This window comes from Podarcis bocagei, assembly GCF_964188305.1.
Source record: "Podarcis bocagei genome assembly, chromosome: 8".
Classification (NCBI taxonomy): Eukaryota; Metazoa; Chordata; class Lepidosauria; order Squamata; family Lacertidae; genus Podarcis; species Podarcis bocagei.
Window position 1 is genome coordinate 77,491,544 of NC_138133.1, and position 19,586 is coordinate 77,511,129.

Here is a 19,586-nt window from a genome sequence, read left to right on the forward strand (position 1 = left end):
TAGAGGTACCCATTACACGGAGCAATGGATCCAAACTACAAGAAAGAAGATTCCACCTAAACATTAGGAAGAACTTCCTGACAGTAAGAGCTGTTCGACAGTGGAATTTGCTGCCAAGGAGTGTGGTGGAGTCTCCTTCTTTGGAGGTCTGATGGTGTTTCCTGCTTGGCAGGGGGTTGGACTCGATGGCCCAACTCTTCTATGATTCTATGATTCTACTCCTGTCTCAAAACCTTAGATGAGATTCTCTTGCAAACCACCTACAGTTTTAGCTCCTGATCCATCTTCCATTTCTCCCCCACTCATTGTTGCTTCAGTTCAGGGGTTGGCAAGGTTTACCTTGCTTGGGCCAGTTCTCTCCAGCGGAGATCCCTCCATGGGCCGGATCGCGTACCAAGGGCCGCAATTTTCAGCATCTGAGCAGATGCGATTTCTGGCATCGCAGAAGCAAGTCCCCACGGCTTGGTTTGGGGGCGGCTTGTGGGCTGGTTAAACAACCCCCATGGACTGCTTGTGGCCCGTGGGCCTTAGGTTGCCTACCCCTGCTTCAGATACTTGCTTTTTACCCCATCACGTTCTTTCTCCCCATCCGCGAATTCCTTTAACCACCTGCTCCTATCTTGCCCCCCACCCCACTTCCATACAACACAGCGCAATCCTCTCCTCCCAAACTTAACGTTGGCAGCATCCTTCCACATGCAGTTGGAATGTTCGCAATCATGCCGTGGCATCTTCCCGGTTCAGCCAGTTTGTTGAATGCAGGCTTCATTGCCAGAAGCGCAATGCACTGCACAAACGGCTAGTTTCACTGCGTAGAAGAGGAATTTGCCTAAAACGTAACATTCTTTCTTTTCAGAATTCTCTCGTAATGCAGTAATGTAGGTAGCTGACCCACGGCAACACCAAGCAATCAGCTGGCCTATGATCTACAGCAGCGTCAAACAATTTCAACAGCAGATCAGCTGGCCTGGAGAAGCTTCAAGTATGACCCAGTCAGGTGATTCATAGGAGCATCATGGGTACCATTACAGTGGTACCTCAGGTTACAGACGCTTCAGGTTACAGACTCCGCTAACCCAGAAATAGTACCTCGGGTTAAGAACTTTGCTTCAGGATGAGAACAGAAATCATGCAGTGGTGGCGCGGCGGCAGCGGGAGGCCCCATTAGCTAAAGTTGTACCTCAGGTTAAGAACAGTTTCAGGTTAAGAACGGACCTCCAGAACGAATTAAGTTAAGGTACCACTGTATTACTTTGGGTGTGGTGCTTCTGGGGATAAGGCAGGGCTGGGTAAACTATATTCCCTGTAAATGTACCAGATATGCTCATGTTCTATGTGGGTTTCTCGTGATCACTGTGAGAGCTGAAGGCTGCTCTACGTGGACTTTTTTCTGAACCAGTAGAGATCCTCTTATACTTTCATAGTCAAACAAATGTGGTTGAATGACGATGTAGCTGTGGCATGCATTCTCCCCGCCCTTGCCCCCACTTAGAAATATTATCTGTGTAAGAAAAAAGGGATGTTGGAAGCATCCTTCTGTGAGTCATAAGAAAGTTGACCAGCTTTGAAAAGGCTAGGTATACTTTTAAGAAGTGTATTTGCTTGTACTCTTTCCCGATCTGAGCCAAAAAAAAAGCTTCCCAAACCTGTTGCATGGCGAAGTCTTTGCAGAACACCCAAGAGATTCCTGAACAGTGGGGTTGTTACAGGATGAAAACATGGGAATTTTCACCCAGTTAAGATAATCTGGTAAAATGTGTTCACCTGATTCACTTCAGCCAGCAGAAATCACACCCACTCGTTAGCACACTAGAATTGTGTGAATTCTTATATACTTTAAGGCCTAGAACAGGCATCCCCAACCTGCGGCCCTCCAGATGTTTTAGCCTACAACTCCCATGATCCCTAGCTAACAGGACCAGTGGTTAGGGATGATGGGAATTGTAGTCCAAAACATCTGGAGGGCTGAAGGTTGGGGATGCCTGGCCTAGAACAAAGATCTGGTGTATAGACTTCCACGTGTGAGCAAGAACAGCCGGCTGGATCAGGTAAGTTGCCCATTGAGTCCAGCATGCTGTTCTCATAGTGGCCAACCAGATGGTCATCTGTCATGGATGCTTTGGCTGAGATTCCTGCATCGCAGGGGGTTGGACTAGATGACCGCCGGGTTCCCTTCCAGTTCTACCATTCTATGATTTACTGTACTTTGTTTCTTTGTTTAGACTAAGTAGTTGTCTTTCTTAGTATATTATAAAAAAGATACTTTGCAATGGGCGTGCATTTTTGTATATCTATGAATGAATCAATAAATCAGCTAATTAAAAATTGGAATATTAATATTCAAAATGGAGTATATGTAGAGCCACAAATACATTACATAAGGTTGATTTGGATGTACCTGAGTTTCTATGAATTCTGGATACACACACAGATATTATTATTATTATTATTATTATTATTATTATTATTATTATTATTTGTAGCAGTATTAGTATTTAAGAATCATAATAATAAATAGTGAAGGTGTAATGATTTGTAAGTGTATATGTATATGTATTATTATTGTTATTGTTATTATTATTATTACTATTACTATTATCATCATTATTATTATTATTTTGTATAGGGATCATCCACACTTCTGTTTATCCCATGAATCCAAGAGGTTCTTCTTTTGTTCCATGGATTTCCCCCCGGAAAACCCACTGATTACCGCTGAATCAGAACAAATGTCAATCGGGTTGGTGCTTCTTTTGATCTGTCGCTTTTGTGTAAGTACATATTATCTCCCCCCCTCCAAAAGTCAAACACCTTCCCCCTGCCCCGCCAACTTCCCCGGCAACCCCCATTACCTGTTTTCCGGGTCCGACACAGCCATGTTCCGCGTAACGTAGCACATTTTGAGCGGGATCGTCTTCTTGTCTCTGTGGATGGAGAGGGACAGCTGAGACAGGGGGTCGGTGGACGCGTTCCCCAGCCGTGGAGATTCGGGTGGGGGGGTCTCCCAGCCGATTTCGGAAACTGGAGACCCTTTCTTGACGTAGGGGGTGGCTTCCCTCATGTATTTCACTGTAGAAAAGAAGCAAAGAAGAAGAATGAAGGGTGAGTAAGCGAAAAAATGTTCCGAGAGCCAAACACTCCTTTGCTGAAGCACTAGACCATGAGTAACTCATGTGGTTCCCTGCTCCTCCATTGGCCTAGATGACCCTCCTCTGCTTAGCCCCTCAAGATACTTCCTCACCCAACATTTAGGGTCAAATTCATCCCAGTCGAGACAAACGTTAAGGCACACTTGACAAGGAGCGCACAATGACGTAGAGTGGAGTAGGAGAGCTGAAAATAACCAATACATTCGCATCTGGCAACCCATGTGTCCCTTTCGTTTCAGATAGTACATGGGCAGAAGAGTCCAAAAAGCTTGAGACACAAATTGTCATATCCCTCTCTAGCAGCTATGGTGGCTCATTTACCAGAAATAATGTATTTAGTATTAACTCTGGAAGTGTATACAGTGGTACCTCGGGTTACATACGCTTCAAGTTACATACGCTTCAGGTTAAAGACTCCACTAACCCAGAAATAGTGCCTCAGGTTAAGAACTTTGCTTCAGGATGAGAACAGATATCGTGCTCCGGCGGCACGGCAGCAGCAGGAGGCCCCATTAGCTAAAGTGGTGCTTCGGGTTAAGAACAGTTTCAGGTTAAGTATGGACCTCCGGAACGAATTAAGTACTTAACCCGAGGTACCACTGTACAGTTGTACCTCGGAGGTTGAACGGAATCCATTCCGGAAGTCCGTTCGAATTCCAAACGTTCGGAAACCAAGCGCGGCTTCTGATTGGCTGCTGGAAGCTCCTGCAGCCAATCGGAAGTTGCAGAAGCCCCGTCGGACGTTCAGCATCCAAAAAAAGCTCAAAAACCGCAACAATCACTTCCGGGTTTCGATCGTTCAGGAGCCAAAACGTATGAGTACCAAGGCATTCGACAACCAAGGTATTACTGTACTTGAGCTTTGCCTCCTACATCAAAATATACACAGGGGGCTCTCTTTGTTTGTAGCCTCCTGTGTATATTGTGCTCTAGGAAGCATAGTTTGGTCAGAATTGAAGATACACATCCAGAGTTAACATTACGCACAAACATACACACACCAAACTCAGTTTGCTAATTGTTTTTACACTGTGTCGACTTAGCAACAGTTTTGAAGAGGCAAGAATCGCTTTTCGTACAAGTCAATCCAGGCAGGACGTGCTTTGACCGTTCTTCAGTACGGCCACCATGCAACTGCAAAGCAGACCTACTTCTGGCCTTGCAAAGCTTAATGCTTCGTGGAGCAACTTGAGCTAAGCTCTTTAAAATGCAGAAGAGGAGAGGAGAGGGGATGGGATGGGAGACCAAAGCCAGAGAGCGCAACTCAGACTGAAAACTAAACAACAGGCTGGAACATTCAGATGTGAATGCAGTTCCCAGGACATTGTCAACAAGAGTAAAACATCCTTCCACTTTCCCCTGCCAAGTCCCAGGTCCTGTTTCTCATTTCTCAATACTTAAATGCAGCATGTCCCAGTTGAACATCAATTTGCAATTTTATTTTTTTTAAAAAAGCAAAGCCTGCATGAAAACTGGCATGGATTTTTTTGTGTGAAATTTTGCTCAATAATAGGCTTTTTTGTTTTTTTGCAAGCCATTCCCTTGAATATGATACATTTTTGTATGCTACTAATCACTAATATATTGATTTTTGTGTGCGCTTAGATTATATACTTTTTTGGGCAGGAAAACCACAACGCAAAATTCAGAGGAGTGTGAATAACCACGTTTTAACATAAAATCAATTGAATTGTGCTACCACGATTCCAATAGTGCATAGGGTTGTGCATTTTCTGGAGTTCTGTTGCTCCAATATACCACAAAACTACTCTATTTCTCTATAAAAATATTATTCTGCTGCCTTCTTTCCTTCATTCTTAATATATTTGTCAATTTAAACATGTACAATTTCTCATAAGTGCGCAATCCAGTCATCAATTGTTGGAAGTTCTTATTTTCTTCCAATTTGCAGTAATCAACATTCGAGAAGCAGTTAAAAGATGCTCTCACATTGTGATGCCTTCAGACAACACTGAGTGCTTTACAAAACTGAACAATACAATCAAAGGGTCTAATAATAATTGATAACCTGTTATAATTTCAATTTTGTTTATTATGTCTATACCAAATATCTTACTTTGGAACAAAACCAGAAAATAGGGGCCATATCTGCCTTTACTGTCTGACAGCTCCAGCACATATTCCTAGTATTCCTATAAATACCTTCAAGCCTTTTCAGACTCTGAAGACCTGGCAGTAGTCAGCGGTGAATGATCCTAACATCTTCCCGAAGGGTACAGAATTTTTCAGAAATACATTCCTGTTTCTTTTATGATTTGAAGTCCAAGCAACCTGATTTTCTATAAAGCTATTTTTATTCCTTGTACTCCAACTGCCTCTCTGAACTTGAAGCTTCTATATCTACCTATGGCTTTAAATGCTTTATGTTACACCATAGCCCGAAAGTGTCCTGGAAAAAAGAAGGGCATCCCATTTTTTTCTCATGAGAAGATGGCAGCCATTTTGGGCGCCGTGATCTCATGTGATTTCATGCTACGATTTCACACCGAAAAAGTGCTGGGGGGGGCTGTGATCTTGCACGGTGCCCCAAAACACGTGTTTTTGGGTGCTGTGCCTGATAAAATGCTTTTTTCAAGGGGAGGGGATCACGGTGTGAAATTGTGTGAGATCACAGTGCCCAAAATGGCCGTCCTCTCAGGAGAAAAAACAGGAAGATGGCGTCCCAGAAGATCATTTTTGCCTTCGAAGCTATGATTGCACACCTGGTAAAAGGACGTTTTGGTCTTACACAGGAAGCATGATACACCAGAGTGAGTCTGGTGTCTCCAAATTCCAGATGGGTCAAAAGCATGAAAGAGCAGCAAATAATGATGACATCTGTCGTATGAACTTTGCATTTTTACAGCCCATCTGAAGGTGCAAGGCTGGGAGGTTGGTTATGAGAAGCCCTCCCTCCTTGCACTTCCTACTTTAAAAGGCCAAATTCTGTATAACAAATCCCACATGCAGACAGGTACAGTGGTGCCCCGCAAGACGAATGCCTCGCAAGACGGAAAACTCGCTAGACGAAAGAGTTTTCCGTTTTGGAGGTGCTTCGCAAAACGAATCAACTATGGGCTTGCTTCGCAAGAAGAAAATGTCTTCCGAGTTCCTGCGGGGTTGTTTTCCTGCCCCCCCTTTTTCTAAGCCGCTTATCAGCTGATCTGATAAGCTGATAAGCTGCTAAAAGCCGCTAATAGCCGCTAATAGCGCTAATCCGTCAATGGGCTTCCTTCGCAAGACGAAAAAACCGCTAGACGAAGAGAATCACGGAATGGATTCTTTTTGTCTTGCGAGGCACCACTGTATTGATGGCCACATTTCAGTTTCATCTTGGCTGGCCTCTTGTCCTGTCAGGAGAGGATGCATTGTGGCTTTCAAAGAAGTTCAATAAAGTTTATCAAGCGGGCAGGATCCGTTCTTGTCTATTACACCAAGTGTTTTGACAGCCAACCGTACAGTGGTACCTCAGGATACAAACACCTCGGGTTACAACCACTTCAGGTTACAGACTCCGCTAACCTGGAAGTAGTACCTCGGGTTAAGAACTTTACCTCAGGATGAGAACCGAAATCGCGCGGCGGTGGCAGCGGGAGGCACCATTAGTTAAAGTGGTACCTCAGATTAAGAACAGTTTCAGGTTAAGAACGGACCTCTGGAACGAATTAAGTTCGTAACCAGAGGTACCACTGTATTAGGATATGCCCACTCTGCCTCAGTCTCTGTTTTGTATGGATATTGGGTCATGATTTGTAATAAGCTGCGATTTAGCACAGCCTTTGCCAGTCCTGGTGTCCCATTGGGTGGTTTTTGTTCTTTTCGACTACAAATCCCCCCCAGCCAGCATGGAGTTGTGCAAGAGGTGTACTCCAAAAACTTCTGGAGGGCACCCGGTTGGTTAGACCTAACCAGTGTTAGAAATTAGCCAGGCACGTTTTGCGACTTGTGTGGCTCCACTTGCAACCAGATGGAGGTCTGTGGATTCCAGGCTGGGCATCTGTATCTGGCTGGCTTACTTTCTTAAGCAAGTAAGCAGAAGACGTTATTTCCTGCATTTGTATTCCACCTTTTTCTCCAAGGTGTCTATGGTTCACCCCCATTCCTCAGTGAATCCCTATACCGGCCCTGTGAAGTAGGCTAAGAGGCTATGGCCAGTGAGCTTCATGACTGAGTGGGGGATTTGAACCTGATCTCCCAGCTTCTAGTCCGACACTCTAACCACTACACCACCCTGGCTTCCTGGAGCACTTCTGCAATGGGGCAGCTCTATAAATTAAGCTGGTAAATAAACATGGCGAAAGCAAATTCTTGAAGCTTGAATTTGTTTGAGTCTGGATCGTTTTAGTTGATGTTTCAATAAGTTGGAAACCGCTTTGAGATGTTTTTCTTTAAAATAAAAAGTGGAATAGAAATGTAACAAATAATAAAAATAAATTTCATTGCAAAAAAAGGCACTTAGACATTCGTGTTGCGGCGACTGCAACATAGGTGTACTGTTTTTAACACTTGATTGGGAGCCGCCCAGAGTGGCTGGGGAAACTCAGCCAGATGGGCAGGGTATAAATAATAAATTGTTATTATTATATATTACTATTATAAGTTTAAGGTGCCCTTTGGCGATTAGCTTACATATCTGGGTTCCTAACACTTCCTCGGTTTCTCGGTTCCAACCTGATCCGACGCTTACAGACACATGCAAGCTAAAAGCGCCATCTAAAAAACTCACATCGCTGACCCCACAACTCTTTCAGGCAGAGGCTCTAATCATCACATACTAATTAATAATCCACGGTCTCTTTGTGTATGGCAAATTACAAAAAAATTTAACAATAATATTGCGGTCAAGCAATTAAAATTCCAATGCTCAGTTCCTTCCTCATCCCCACTGCCGGTACTTTCACCCTCCACGCCGAAAATGACAGGAAACGAGGAAGCGGCAGTTGAACAAATTAATCCTCTGGCACTTGCCGAGGGCTCGGCGATTGTTGCTTGCTTTGCAAGGCAAGGCAAAGCCGTTGTTTCAAAAGAGCACTTCATTTGTGCGCAATCCTGCCAAGCCCCCAAAACATTTCCACAATTAATCCTTTGTTACTATTCGCAGTTGACATTTGGGGAGGCGGAGGGGGGGCGGAAGCATAGAAGAAAAGCATGCGTCCAACGAAGGGAAGTCAACACGGCAAATTTGATCAAATATATCAGACTAAGGAGCTTCTGGAGTGTCTTATGACTCATGCAGGTTAGCAAAAAGCAGCAACAAAAGGGACTACAGTTCATTGTCTGGGGAGGGCCTGTAGCTGAGGGGTGGGACAACTGCTTTGCATGTAGAAGATCAGGATCAATCCCCTGGCATCTCCAGTTGGAGCTGTCTATGTAAACAGAATATTATCAATCAAAGATCTGATTAAAAGCCATCAGCCCGGCTTAAAGGAAGTCATCGTTTGGCAGCAGTCGCCTATTGAGATCCTTATTCTTCTTCAGCGATCACTCATAGCCGAGTAAGATTGTCTTCCATAAACACAGTTTTAAAAGCAAGTATGTAAGTGACCGTGGAGGCCAATTCTGGATCCACCAGTCCTTCCAGAGTGGGGAAATAGGTTTACGGATGGGAGTTGATCACAGTGAGGGTTTGCCAAGCGTGGTTTCCTCTAAGCACGTTTCTCCCTTTCGTCCTGAGTTCGTGCGTCTTCAAAGAACCATGACACCTTTGGTAAAGGCTGTTCTCTATGAATGATGGTGGCCACAACCTCCTCAACCCAAAAACTTGGGATGGAGGATCACCTTGAGCCTGCAGAATGCCAGAATCCCATCAAAACCGACTGGATCGGAGCAGGTTTCGTCAAGCATCATGCTTCCCACAATAGTCAACGCCCACCATCGGTACGTACGCCCTCAGTGCAACCTTTGGGCCAAAACAGGTGAGCCAACCCTGTTCAGTAGCTTAGGACCTGGCACCAGGTAGACTACCCCTGAACATGGAGACTCTGTAACCTGTCACGTATTGCTGAGTGGGGGAAGCACATATTGTTAACCCCACCCCCACCCCCAGTATTAAAGCCTATGCATTTAGGATCTCCTCCAATGGTCTCTCTGGTACATGGCAGAAATTCACAGAAGCCTGAGAAAGAAGCAACAAGGTTTAAAGGTAAAGTGACCCCTGACCATTAGGTCCAGTCGTGGCCAACTCTGGGGTTGTGGAGCTCATCTAGTTTTATTGGCCGAGGGAGACGGCGTACAACTTCCGGGTCATGTGGCTTGCATGACTAAGCCGCTTCTGGCGAACCAGAGCAGCGCACAGAAATGCCGTTTACCTTCTAGCCGGAGCGGTACCTATTTATCTACTTGCACTTTGACGTGCTTTCGAACTGCTAGGTTGGCAGGAGCTGGAACTGAGCAACGGGAGCCCACCCCATCACGGGGATTCGAACCGCCGACCTTCTGATCGGCAAGTCCTAGGCTCTGTGGTTTAACCCACAGCGCTACACGCGTCCCAGGTTTAACAAGGGTTTACGGAGGGCAAAACATGCAGCCACCTTTGCAAAGCTGCCCCCCCAAGGCCCCAATACTGGGTAGCAGAGAGACCTCCGGTGCTCTCCTTTCCCTCACTACATAAAACCTATTTCTGTTTTACCAAGTCAGATGAGCAACTTGATAATTCACAAGGGACTTGCCCTTTACGGCGCAGAAATGCCACATACCAGGAGTTCAGGCATAGCGCTTTCAGTATGTTTGAGTGAATCTCAAATATTTGCAGAGCAGCATGGCAGGGAACGCCAGGAGTTGCGAAACAAGACAAACTTCTTCTCGCAAAATACTTTAAAAAGAAGTTTTCTGTTCGTGGGTACCTAGCCGTAAATTCAGAACCTTTCTTGGCTGCAAAGTAATTTATGCTTCCTACAGTTGAAATACTTCATTTCATTTCATGTTGAGCATTTGGACCCCCTACCTTTGAATATTTCATTCCTAAGTTAGTAGGCAACCTCTGTCTTTCCAGATGTTACTAGACTCTTAACTCCCATCAGCCCCTGCCAGCATAGCCAAAATAGTTTTAAAAAATCAATTCAGGTAAGATAGGAGAGAAAAAATAAGAGGGCGAGGGGGACCATGAATCACTATCGTAGCATTGAAAGATGAAAGTAGTTCAGTAAGTTTACACAACCAGGAACTTGGTTTATAATGCTACAAAACAATGAAAGCTACAGGATGCTTCTACTACCTATTGAGATGAACGCCTTTCACCATACCCCATCTCAGCAAAGGATCCTTCACTTTGGCAGGTCATAACAATGAAAGCTCACTGACAAATATTTGTATACAGACTAATAATGTATTTGGCCCAAATTTCATCCCACTGAATGTTGACTTCACTTTCCCATGCTTAAATGTACTAGCAGTCTCATACCCAGCACAGTGGTACCTCGGGTTACAGACGCTTCAGGTCACAGACGCTTAAGGTTACAGACTTCACTAACGCAGAAATATTACCTCGGGTTAAGAACTTTGCTTCAGGATAAGAACAGTAATCGTGCTCCGGCGATGCAGCAGCAGCAGGAGGCCCCATTAGCTAAAGTGGTGCTTCAGGTTAAGAACAGACCTCCGCAATGTATTAAGTACTTAACCCGAGGTACCACTGTATAGTTCAGGAATCCTAAGAAAGCAAATGATTCACTCAGTTCCTAATCAATGATTAAAATCAATGCAGTTTTTAAAGGCTCCACAGAAGCATAGAATTGCAGAGTTGGACCCCAAGAGTCATCTAGTCCCATCCCCTGCAATGGAGGAATCTTTTTGTCCAACATGGGACTTGAACCCACAACCCAAGATTAGGAGTCTTGTGCACTACCAACTGAGCTATCCATCCACCATCTTAATTTAAAATGGCATTCAACTGTATACAAACACAGACCCAAACCTGCTCCTTGGTCTTCGGAAACCACCATGCAAAATTGGGTTATGATACGTTGAGAGCTGTACAAATGAACAGTGAGCAGACGAGTCACATTGCAAAATAAACAGCAGACTGGCAGAAGGTACCTGGGAATTGCCTTCTGAACCAGAGTTGCCTGAGAATTCTAAAGGGCCTAAAATTGCTGTGATTTATAAATCGAGCTTTTTGGTTGCCATTTTCTGAAGCTTTTCCAACTCTACAACATCCTTTTCGAGGCGAGGCAACCAGAACTTTACACGGTATACCAAATGCGGTTCTGCCATAGATTTGTACAATGGCATTATGATGTTGGCAGTTTCACTAAAGAAAAGGAAGGAACTTTTTATCACATGTGGTGGGAATGTAAAAAAGTGAAAAACTTCTGGGAAATGATTTATAAAGAAACTAGAAGCATTTTTACTTGGCATTGTAGGAGATGATATTAATAGACAGGATTGTAAATTGTTTTTATATGCAATGACAGCAGCAAGAATATTCCTGGTACAAAAATGGAAGCAAGAAGAATTACTGACGAAAGAAGAATGGAGGATGAAGTTGATGGACTACGCAGAATTAGATAAATTAACAGGAAGGATTTGAAACCTGCAGGATCAGAGATTCTTAGAAGACTGGAGTAAATATATGAACTATCTGAAAAGTAATTGTGATGAACAGATTATGCTAGTAGGACTGCAATAAATTTTGTAAGATGGATTATTTGAAATATTGCAAGAAAGACTATGAAGAGAATTATTAGTTAAGGATAATTAGATGTAATACAGAAATTAAGAATAAGTGATAAAGAACGGAAAATCATCAGAGGTGTTGACGGAAGTCTAAAATATTGTTGAGAAGTTATGTTGGAACGGATATGTTAAAAAATCAATAAAAATGTATATATAAAAAAGATATTGGCAGTTTCACTATCAATTCCTTTCCTGGCATTTTCATTGAGCTATTAACGATGACCTCAAGGTCTCGGTAAAAACTGCGGAGAGCTGAAGGAGGAAGTTGGATGAGCGAAACTCTTTCCCACTTCCTCTTTCAGTTCTGTGTGCTTTTTCAAGGCTCAGATGTGTTCTACCGGAGCTACCTTTTACCGAGATCCCTTGGAAAAGCAGTATGTCTGCATGTGTGTTTCCTTGGGTGACCTGATCTGGGGAGGGGAGAGGGAGTGATCAGAGGAGGTGACGCCAACAACACTCGCTCTAAAATCCACATGTGCACACAAGCCAAAATAGCTGGCAACCTCTGATTGGAGGCCAGTTTCCTTGTTCAAACTTGGATTGTGACAAATTTCCTGTCGGTGCACCATTTCTGGGCATTTGCATGCTCACACAACAGGATCTTTCCAATTGCTGCATTTTGGACTGCAACGACTTTTCCCCTGGGGGGGGGGAATTGCTTAATATGTCTAGGCAGGTTTTTTTCATTGTCTGGAAACACATTATGTAATCTGGGTGTTTTACTGAAGTTGTTCCTGATTCTTGGTCCCTGCCGTCATAGGATAACCCTTTGTCCCTCCACCAGTTTTCACTTTGCCGTAAGACCATTTATCGGGATTATATGAGTGAGCAAATTGGAGAACGGAGGCGCCTGTATGTCACATGTTCTTGGCAACGAGACAGTATTTGTCTTACCTTCTAACAACCACCGTTTATCTCAATTAGCCCTGGTGTTAGGAATACTTACATAACTTGCAGATAACCCTTATCGTTACATCCGTACGGCATGAGCTGGCAAGTGTCATTATTCGTTCGGAATCTCTTGCCTGAACATACTGAGGACTAGGAACAGAGGCCCACTCTTCAAATACCATCAGAATAATGCCGGTAATCAGAGAACTGCAAGTTAATTTAATTTACTGGTAGATCTCTGTCTGATTTGCAAAGATTTCTGATTCCCATGTCTTTAGCTGGAGAGGAGCTAAAAGTCGTGCATTTCTCTGTGTCCTCCAGTTCAGTTCTGGTGCTTAAAGCAAATTCCTGGACTCAATAGTACTTTGACTTGTACATCTTTTGAACCAGGTTCCATCAGAAGTTTGGGAGAAGCGGCCTGGAAGAGGGCTATCTTTGTGGCAACCTCTAGATCAGGGCTTCCCCAAAATGGGTCTCCAGCTGTGTCTGAACTACAACTCCCATCATCCCTAGCTAGCAAGACAAATGGTCCAGGGTGATGGGAACTGTAGTCTAAAAACAGCTGGCGATCCTTTTGGGGGGAAACCTTGCTCTAGATAGTGGAAGACTCTCACGCACCCCCAAATAGATGAATCTAGCATCTTCATTGTATAGCTTCCGCCCCATGCTGAAAACACGCCACTTACCCATGGGTATTTGAGAATTAAGGTATTTTTGTTTCTGTGTGACCCACCTCTGTTGCTGATTTTATGCTGTTCTGCTCCATTTGAAACTGTTTTACTTGTTTTATAATTGTGACTCTTTAATCCATCTTTTTATAATTGTCTATTCTGTTGCCGCAACCTGCCAGGGGACCTAATGGTGAAGGCGGGGAAGACATTTTGGGTTGTATTCAGTGTTTGTCATCCTCAGAGTAGACACACAGGTCCATTAATTTCAACGGGTCTACTCTGAGCATTAACAACACAAGATGCTACCTTGTGCGCATGCGCTCTCTCTCTCTCTCTCTCTCTCTACTGTATAGGGTAAAAAAACCACCCCAAAACAAGGCAGATTCCACAAGCCTTGAGTCCACCCAAAAGTACATTAACAAGAAGTTTAAAAATTTAGCTGTGAAGCTATCTGGAGTTTGTCCTTATTCTCCAACTTCCCTGACCCTTTGTCTCGTTTTTTAAAAGATGGTGAACCTGCAGAGAGAAGTTTGTGTTGTTGCTTACTTTAATCTCTCTCTCTCTCTCTCTCTCTCTCTCTCTCTCTCTCTCTCTCCCTCTCTCTCTCTCTCTCTGGTGTCCAGCACCTATTAGTGCTTTTTTTGGGGGGGGGTTGGACTATATGACCCTTGGAGACCCTTCAAATCCTATGAACTTGGGGCACCAACTCTGTCCAGCACATTCACCATCTGAGCATGAACCAGAGAAAGACAGATAGTTACAGGGAACCAGTTACAGGGAACCAGGCAGAGGGTCTTCTCGGTAGTGGCGCCCTCCCTGTGGAACGCCCTCCCACCAGATGTCAAAGAGAACAACAACTACCAGACTTTTAGAAGACATGTGAAAGCAGCCCTGTTTAGCGAAGCTTTTAATGTTTGATGTATTACAGTATTTTAATATTTTTTTTGGGAAGCCGCCCAGAGTGGCTGGGGAAGCCCAGCTAGATGGGCAGGGTATAAATAATAAATTATTATTATATTATTATTATTATAGACAGAGAAAGAGAGAGAGAGTAATACTTTAGATTGCACTGCTCTCATTGACTATTAAGGAATGAGATAGCTTAGTTGGTAGAGCAAGAGACTTATAAACTCAAGAGTCATGGGTTCGAGCCTCACGTTGGACAAAAGATTCCTGCATTGCAGGGGGGTTGGACTAGATGATCTCTGTGGTCCCTTCCAACTCTACAATTCTATGATTCCATTATACACCTGGATGTATAATGCCTTATATATCAGCCCCAATCCTCTCCGAAGCCTTTTCATCTAGGAAAGGACAACAGAAATAAAACAAACACAGTGCTAGTTGCCATCAGCAAGCTGGCCTTTAGGCTCCTTGCCACTGTCAATTTGTCTCCTGGTTTTTAAAGGACAACAACGAAGTCCTAGCTTTTCTGCAAATGTCACAGCGAGATAAACAATTTAACATTTATAATGTCTCTCACCTGCAGTTTCTCAGATCTCACTCACCTGCCTGCAAAAACACACACACACACACACACACACACACACACACAAGTTCCCTGGGTGCTCCCAGTGTTAGAAAATCAGACATATAAGCTAAACGCCAAACGGCACCTTAAACCATAGGTTACAGTCGCCACCACAAAATGTCCAGGAGCCATTCCCACCCCTCCCTGGTGAGATCTGTTGTTGCTATTATTATTTTTCATTCCATTTCTATACTGCTTTATATTTTTAAGGGAGGGGGGAAATCTCAAAACAGTTCACAACAACACATTTAAAACAGGCATGTTCAACCAGTCGATTGCAATCTACCAATCGATCGCAGGCCGTTGTTGGATCGTGTGATCCTGAGTGATTGCCCCAACAACCTCAACAACTTCGGTGAAGCCCCAATAGAAGCTCAACAACTTTGGGTATTCCTCCCCCCCCCAAAAAAAAGCTCACTCTAATGGGTAGATCACTGCCTGGGAGTTGGACATGCCTGCATTAAAACATCAAATCCAGAATAAAACAAATTCTAGCTTCAAGGAAAATATTCCAGACCCTTCTCCAAGTGTTTGATTTGATGTTTTAATGTGTTGTAAACTGCTCTGAGTTTTTTTTATTTAAAATATAAAAGCAGTATAGAAGAAATAATAGTAAGAGTAATAGTAGTAGTAATATCCCGTGGGGAAAATGGCAATAGACATACGATGATACGATACGATACTCTTTATTGTCATTGTCCCATACAGAACAATGAAATTGAAAAAATCTACATCAGACATTCAAAAACCAACAAGTCAGCTATCCCAGCCTGGTTAACCACCTAAAAACTCTGATACCCCATAATTAAATACAATATACTCCCATAGAGACTACCTTACACTGCATTTAAAACCAAAATTGCATTTGGATAGAAACTGTTTCTCAGGCGGCTAGTTCTAGTCTTTATAACCCTGTACCTTCTTCCAGAAGGCAGAAGCTGAAAGAGACCATTTCTATCTCTTTCTCTGCAGCTTTCTTATAGCACCTGGAAGCATAGATTTGATCCAAAGTGAGAAGAGTGCACCCAATTATTCTCTCCGCGGTCTTTACAACCCTGGACAGCATTGTTTTTTCCCTGACCGTGCAGCTCCCAAACCACACACACAGACCATAAGTTAATACACTCTCCACAGTACAATGGTAAAATGCCATCAACAGGTCCTTTGAGAGATTGTTTTTCTGGAGGAGTCTCAGAAAATATAACCTCTGCTGTGCTCTCTTCATCAGGTCTTTGCTGTTTTCTCCCCAGGTTAGGTCATCTCTCAACTCCATTCCCAGAAATTGAAACACCGAGAAAAATGCCAAGGTTGCAAGTTCAATCCCCGTATGGGACAGTTGCAAATTCCTGCATTGCAGGGGGCTGGACTAAATGACCCATGATCCTCAGGGTCCCTTTCCAACTCTATAATTCTATGATTTAGCTATGATTCTGTTGTGGCGACTGCAACCTAGCTTTAAGGTGCGGCTAGTTTGCATATCCGAGTTTGTAACACGGACTGTAATCCAGAGAAAGTGAGGCAGGAGTGAATCACACCAAAATCAATAAAGTTTTTATACTTAGATATGTGGTTTGCACACGCAACTTGTGCGCTTAACTCCCACTTCAATCAAGGGATGACTCACAGGTGCGAAGCAGCTTGCAGCAAAGACACCAGAATGTTTAAAAAATAAAAAAATTCCTTCCAGTAGCACCTTAAAGACCAACTAAGTTAGTTCTTGGTATGAGCTTTCGTGTGCATGCACACTTCTTCAGATACACACTTTATATCCGTGTATCTGAAGAAGTGTGCATGCACACGAAAGCTCATACCAAGAACTAACTTAGTTGGTCTTTAAGGTGCTACTGGAAGGATTTTTTTTATTTTTTGACTATGGCAGACCAACACGGCTACCTATCTACTACTGGAACCAGAATGTTTGCGTGTCGAGGTCCCCAGGGCCACCCCAATAACTCACACATCACACAGAATTTTTTGTTTAAGGTTTTTGGCATAATTTTGGCCACAACTTTATTAAAATACAAAAATGTGAGTGGTTGCTTAGGCATTGGTTGCGACTATCTGCCCCCATCAGGGGGGACAGACTGACATTCCGCACGATGCAAAAGTCAGAAAAGGAGAATACACTTGGGGGTAGCGTCGGAGCAGGGAACCTGCCCTCAGCCCACCCCAAATGCAACCAGGAGCTCATTGCTATGACCTGAGACCCCTTGACAGAGTGGACAAGCAATAGTTAGCCCCAAATTCCTTTAACGGAATCCCTTGCAGCAGCAGCATTAAAGGGGCAGGCACAGCCAATCCATGCCCCTCAACCAACCAAACCATAAACCAATGCCTAACCACAACCTTACAAGTTGTGACGATTTGCTACGCAGTAGGCAAAAACCAAATGGCACCAGCCAGTCTGCCAAATGGACAAAATTCCTACTGGGCCCCTGCCCCAAGAGCAGACGACCCCATGACAGGCATAGCAAGGTCAAAGTGAACAAGCCTAAATAGGGGGGGGGGGGACAAGCAATCCGATGCACGGGCGAAAAGAGGAAGTCCTAGCCTTTTGCAAGGAGTTTTAGAATTTCTGGCTGTCAATCAACAAATGGCAACATTAACTTCTTCCCAGCAACAAGGGAAGCCCCAATCGCATCAGTAGCCAACAATCAATTAGCTCGCCCCCAACTTTGGAGTGTCCTGGCGGCCCCCACCGCAACACGTGCTCTCCATGAAGGAGAACACACTTTCTCTAACCACGGTTTAAATCACGAGGGGAATGTAGTTGTATGACTAGCACCTAAAGCTTCAGCTGCAAAGTTTGGTGTTCAGGAGAACTAGAAGCGCATCCTGGCTTCCAGACGATTGGGGAAATCATCTGCTTTGCATGCAGACGGTCCCAAGTTCAAGTCACAGTATCACTGCATAGGGCTGGGAATGTCACCTGCCTGAAACCATGCAGAGATGCTGTCAGTCAGTGCTGAGAAAGCCTCTCCTCCTCCCAGAGGGGAGGGGTTGTGAGCAGGAGGAGACTCCTGATTGGTTCTGCTGCCGCGGCCAAGCCTCCCAGCCAACCAATAGGGCTGGCTGGTGGGCGGGGCTAAATGCATTTAAAGAGCCGCGGCAGCCCTCTTCTCTCATTCTGTTCCTGTTCCTGTTGCGGTGGCCCGCAAGCTGCTATATATGAATGGCCATATGACTGCACACCCTGACATCCGACTCAGCGATGTGTTTTTGTTTCGTGACAATGGCGTCCATCTTTCTGATCAAGGAAATGATGTGTGGTTGGCAGACATCATCAGAAGTATTAGGAATTGGTTCCAGCTGTGAGGGTATTGGCGGCGAGCCTTTTGGCTCGGGTGGCAGTTAGGCATTGGAATATGTGTGCTGTGTTGGAGGATTGGGTATGCGCCATCATCTACCCCTCCTCTTTTGGGTATTCCGTTAAAGGAATCCAGCGGTCGTGGATCCTGTCCAATGCCCTGCTGGTGGCTTGGGCTATGGCACGACCCCCGGTGATGTCATGGGGGAGCTTCCAGTTGTATTTGCATCAACAAGCTCCTCCCATTGGTTGTTAACCCTGATATGACTCTCGGCTGTGTGGGGTGGAGTCCTGTATCGCTGTTTCATTCAATGCCTAAGCCAATACTACTCACATGCTGTAACCAATAAAAGCTGTGGCCTAATTTTGCCCATTAACCTAAAATAACATGTCTGTGTGTCTTATTATGGAGGGTCCTCGACTCACAATGCTGAGGTGGATGGGCCAATGGTCTGACTCCGTGTAAAGGCATTCCCTAAGTTCCTAACAGCTTGCAGGCAAAAAAGAAAAGTACTCCGTTTATTCAGCAAGGCAAATTCTGCACGCTTGATTTAAACGATTATATTTCACTTTTAAAAATTTCCCCGATTCTGCCAGGACGTGTTACTCTGCCCCAGGATGTTGACTCTCGCCTGCTGGGAATCGTTTTATATGCTTCCACTGAGTTCTGAAAAAACGATACTGCACTTTCCAGACAATTCATCTTCCTGAGTCACTGCCTCTTATCAGATAACCGTTGCCGGCGCAGTCCTTTTAACACCTGTCCTTCCCAAATTGGTGTTCTTATCTTGCTATTATGGTAAGGTTAAACCGATAGTTCTGCTTCTTGCGTTCCATGTGAGAAACCTTAGTGCATTTTCCCAGCAAAGAATACAGAAAGCCAGGATCAGTAAACAGGAGAACCAAACACTAATAAAGGTTTTTCCTAAAGTGTGCTGCACACTACAGGGCTGCTTGTTTGAATGCCAGGTTTACCCTCTTGAGGGGAAAGAAACCCTCCCTGTACATAGAAAATTAGCACACCAGTCACCTTGACATGCTACTCTTCTATGTGCAGGGAATGTTTGCATGTGGGGTTAGCAAACAAGCATGTGACTCACACTTCTGTAGCCCAAAGTGTCATGTTCTTTGAAAAGCTTTGTCTCTTTATACTGCTGATTGTACTACAGCTGGATCTAGACACACACACACACACACAAAAGTTTCAGGAAAAGCGTGTTGTAAACCTCATAATGGGAAATAACATTGGCGAAAGACGGAACTCTGGTGTCGCCGTGCTATAACACATTTAAAGCGCTTTTTCTTTACTAATGTAAGCTGAGTTCTGCCTTTGGTTCAAAAGTCAGAGTTAGAAAGGACCATAAAGG

The 19,586-nt window shown here is 44.2% G+C and overlaps 1 protein-coding gene across 1 annotated transcript in view; it reads right to left on the reverse strand.

The window, feature by feature from the left end:
• Positions 1–19,586, reverse strand: part of SNTB1 (syntrophin beta 1) — a 109,970-nt gene that overhangs the window by 38,148 nt on the left and 52,236 nt on the right. The window contains exon 2 of the mRNA XM_081204720.1: positions 2,853–3,069. Within this exon, the coding sequence (XP_081060846.1) occupies positions 2,853–3,069 (217 nt within the window). The remainder of the gene's footprint in view (positions 1–2,852; positions 3,070–19,586) is intronic.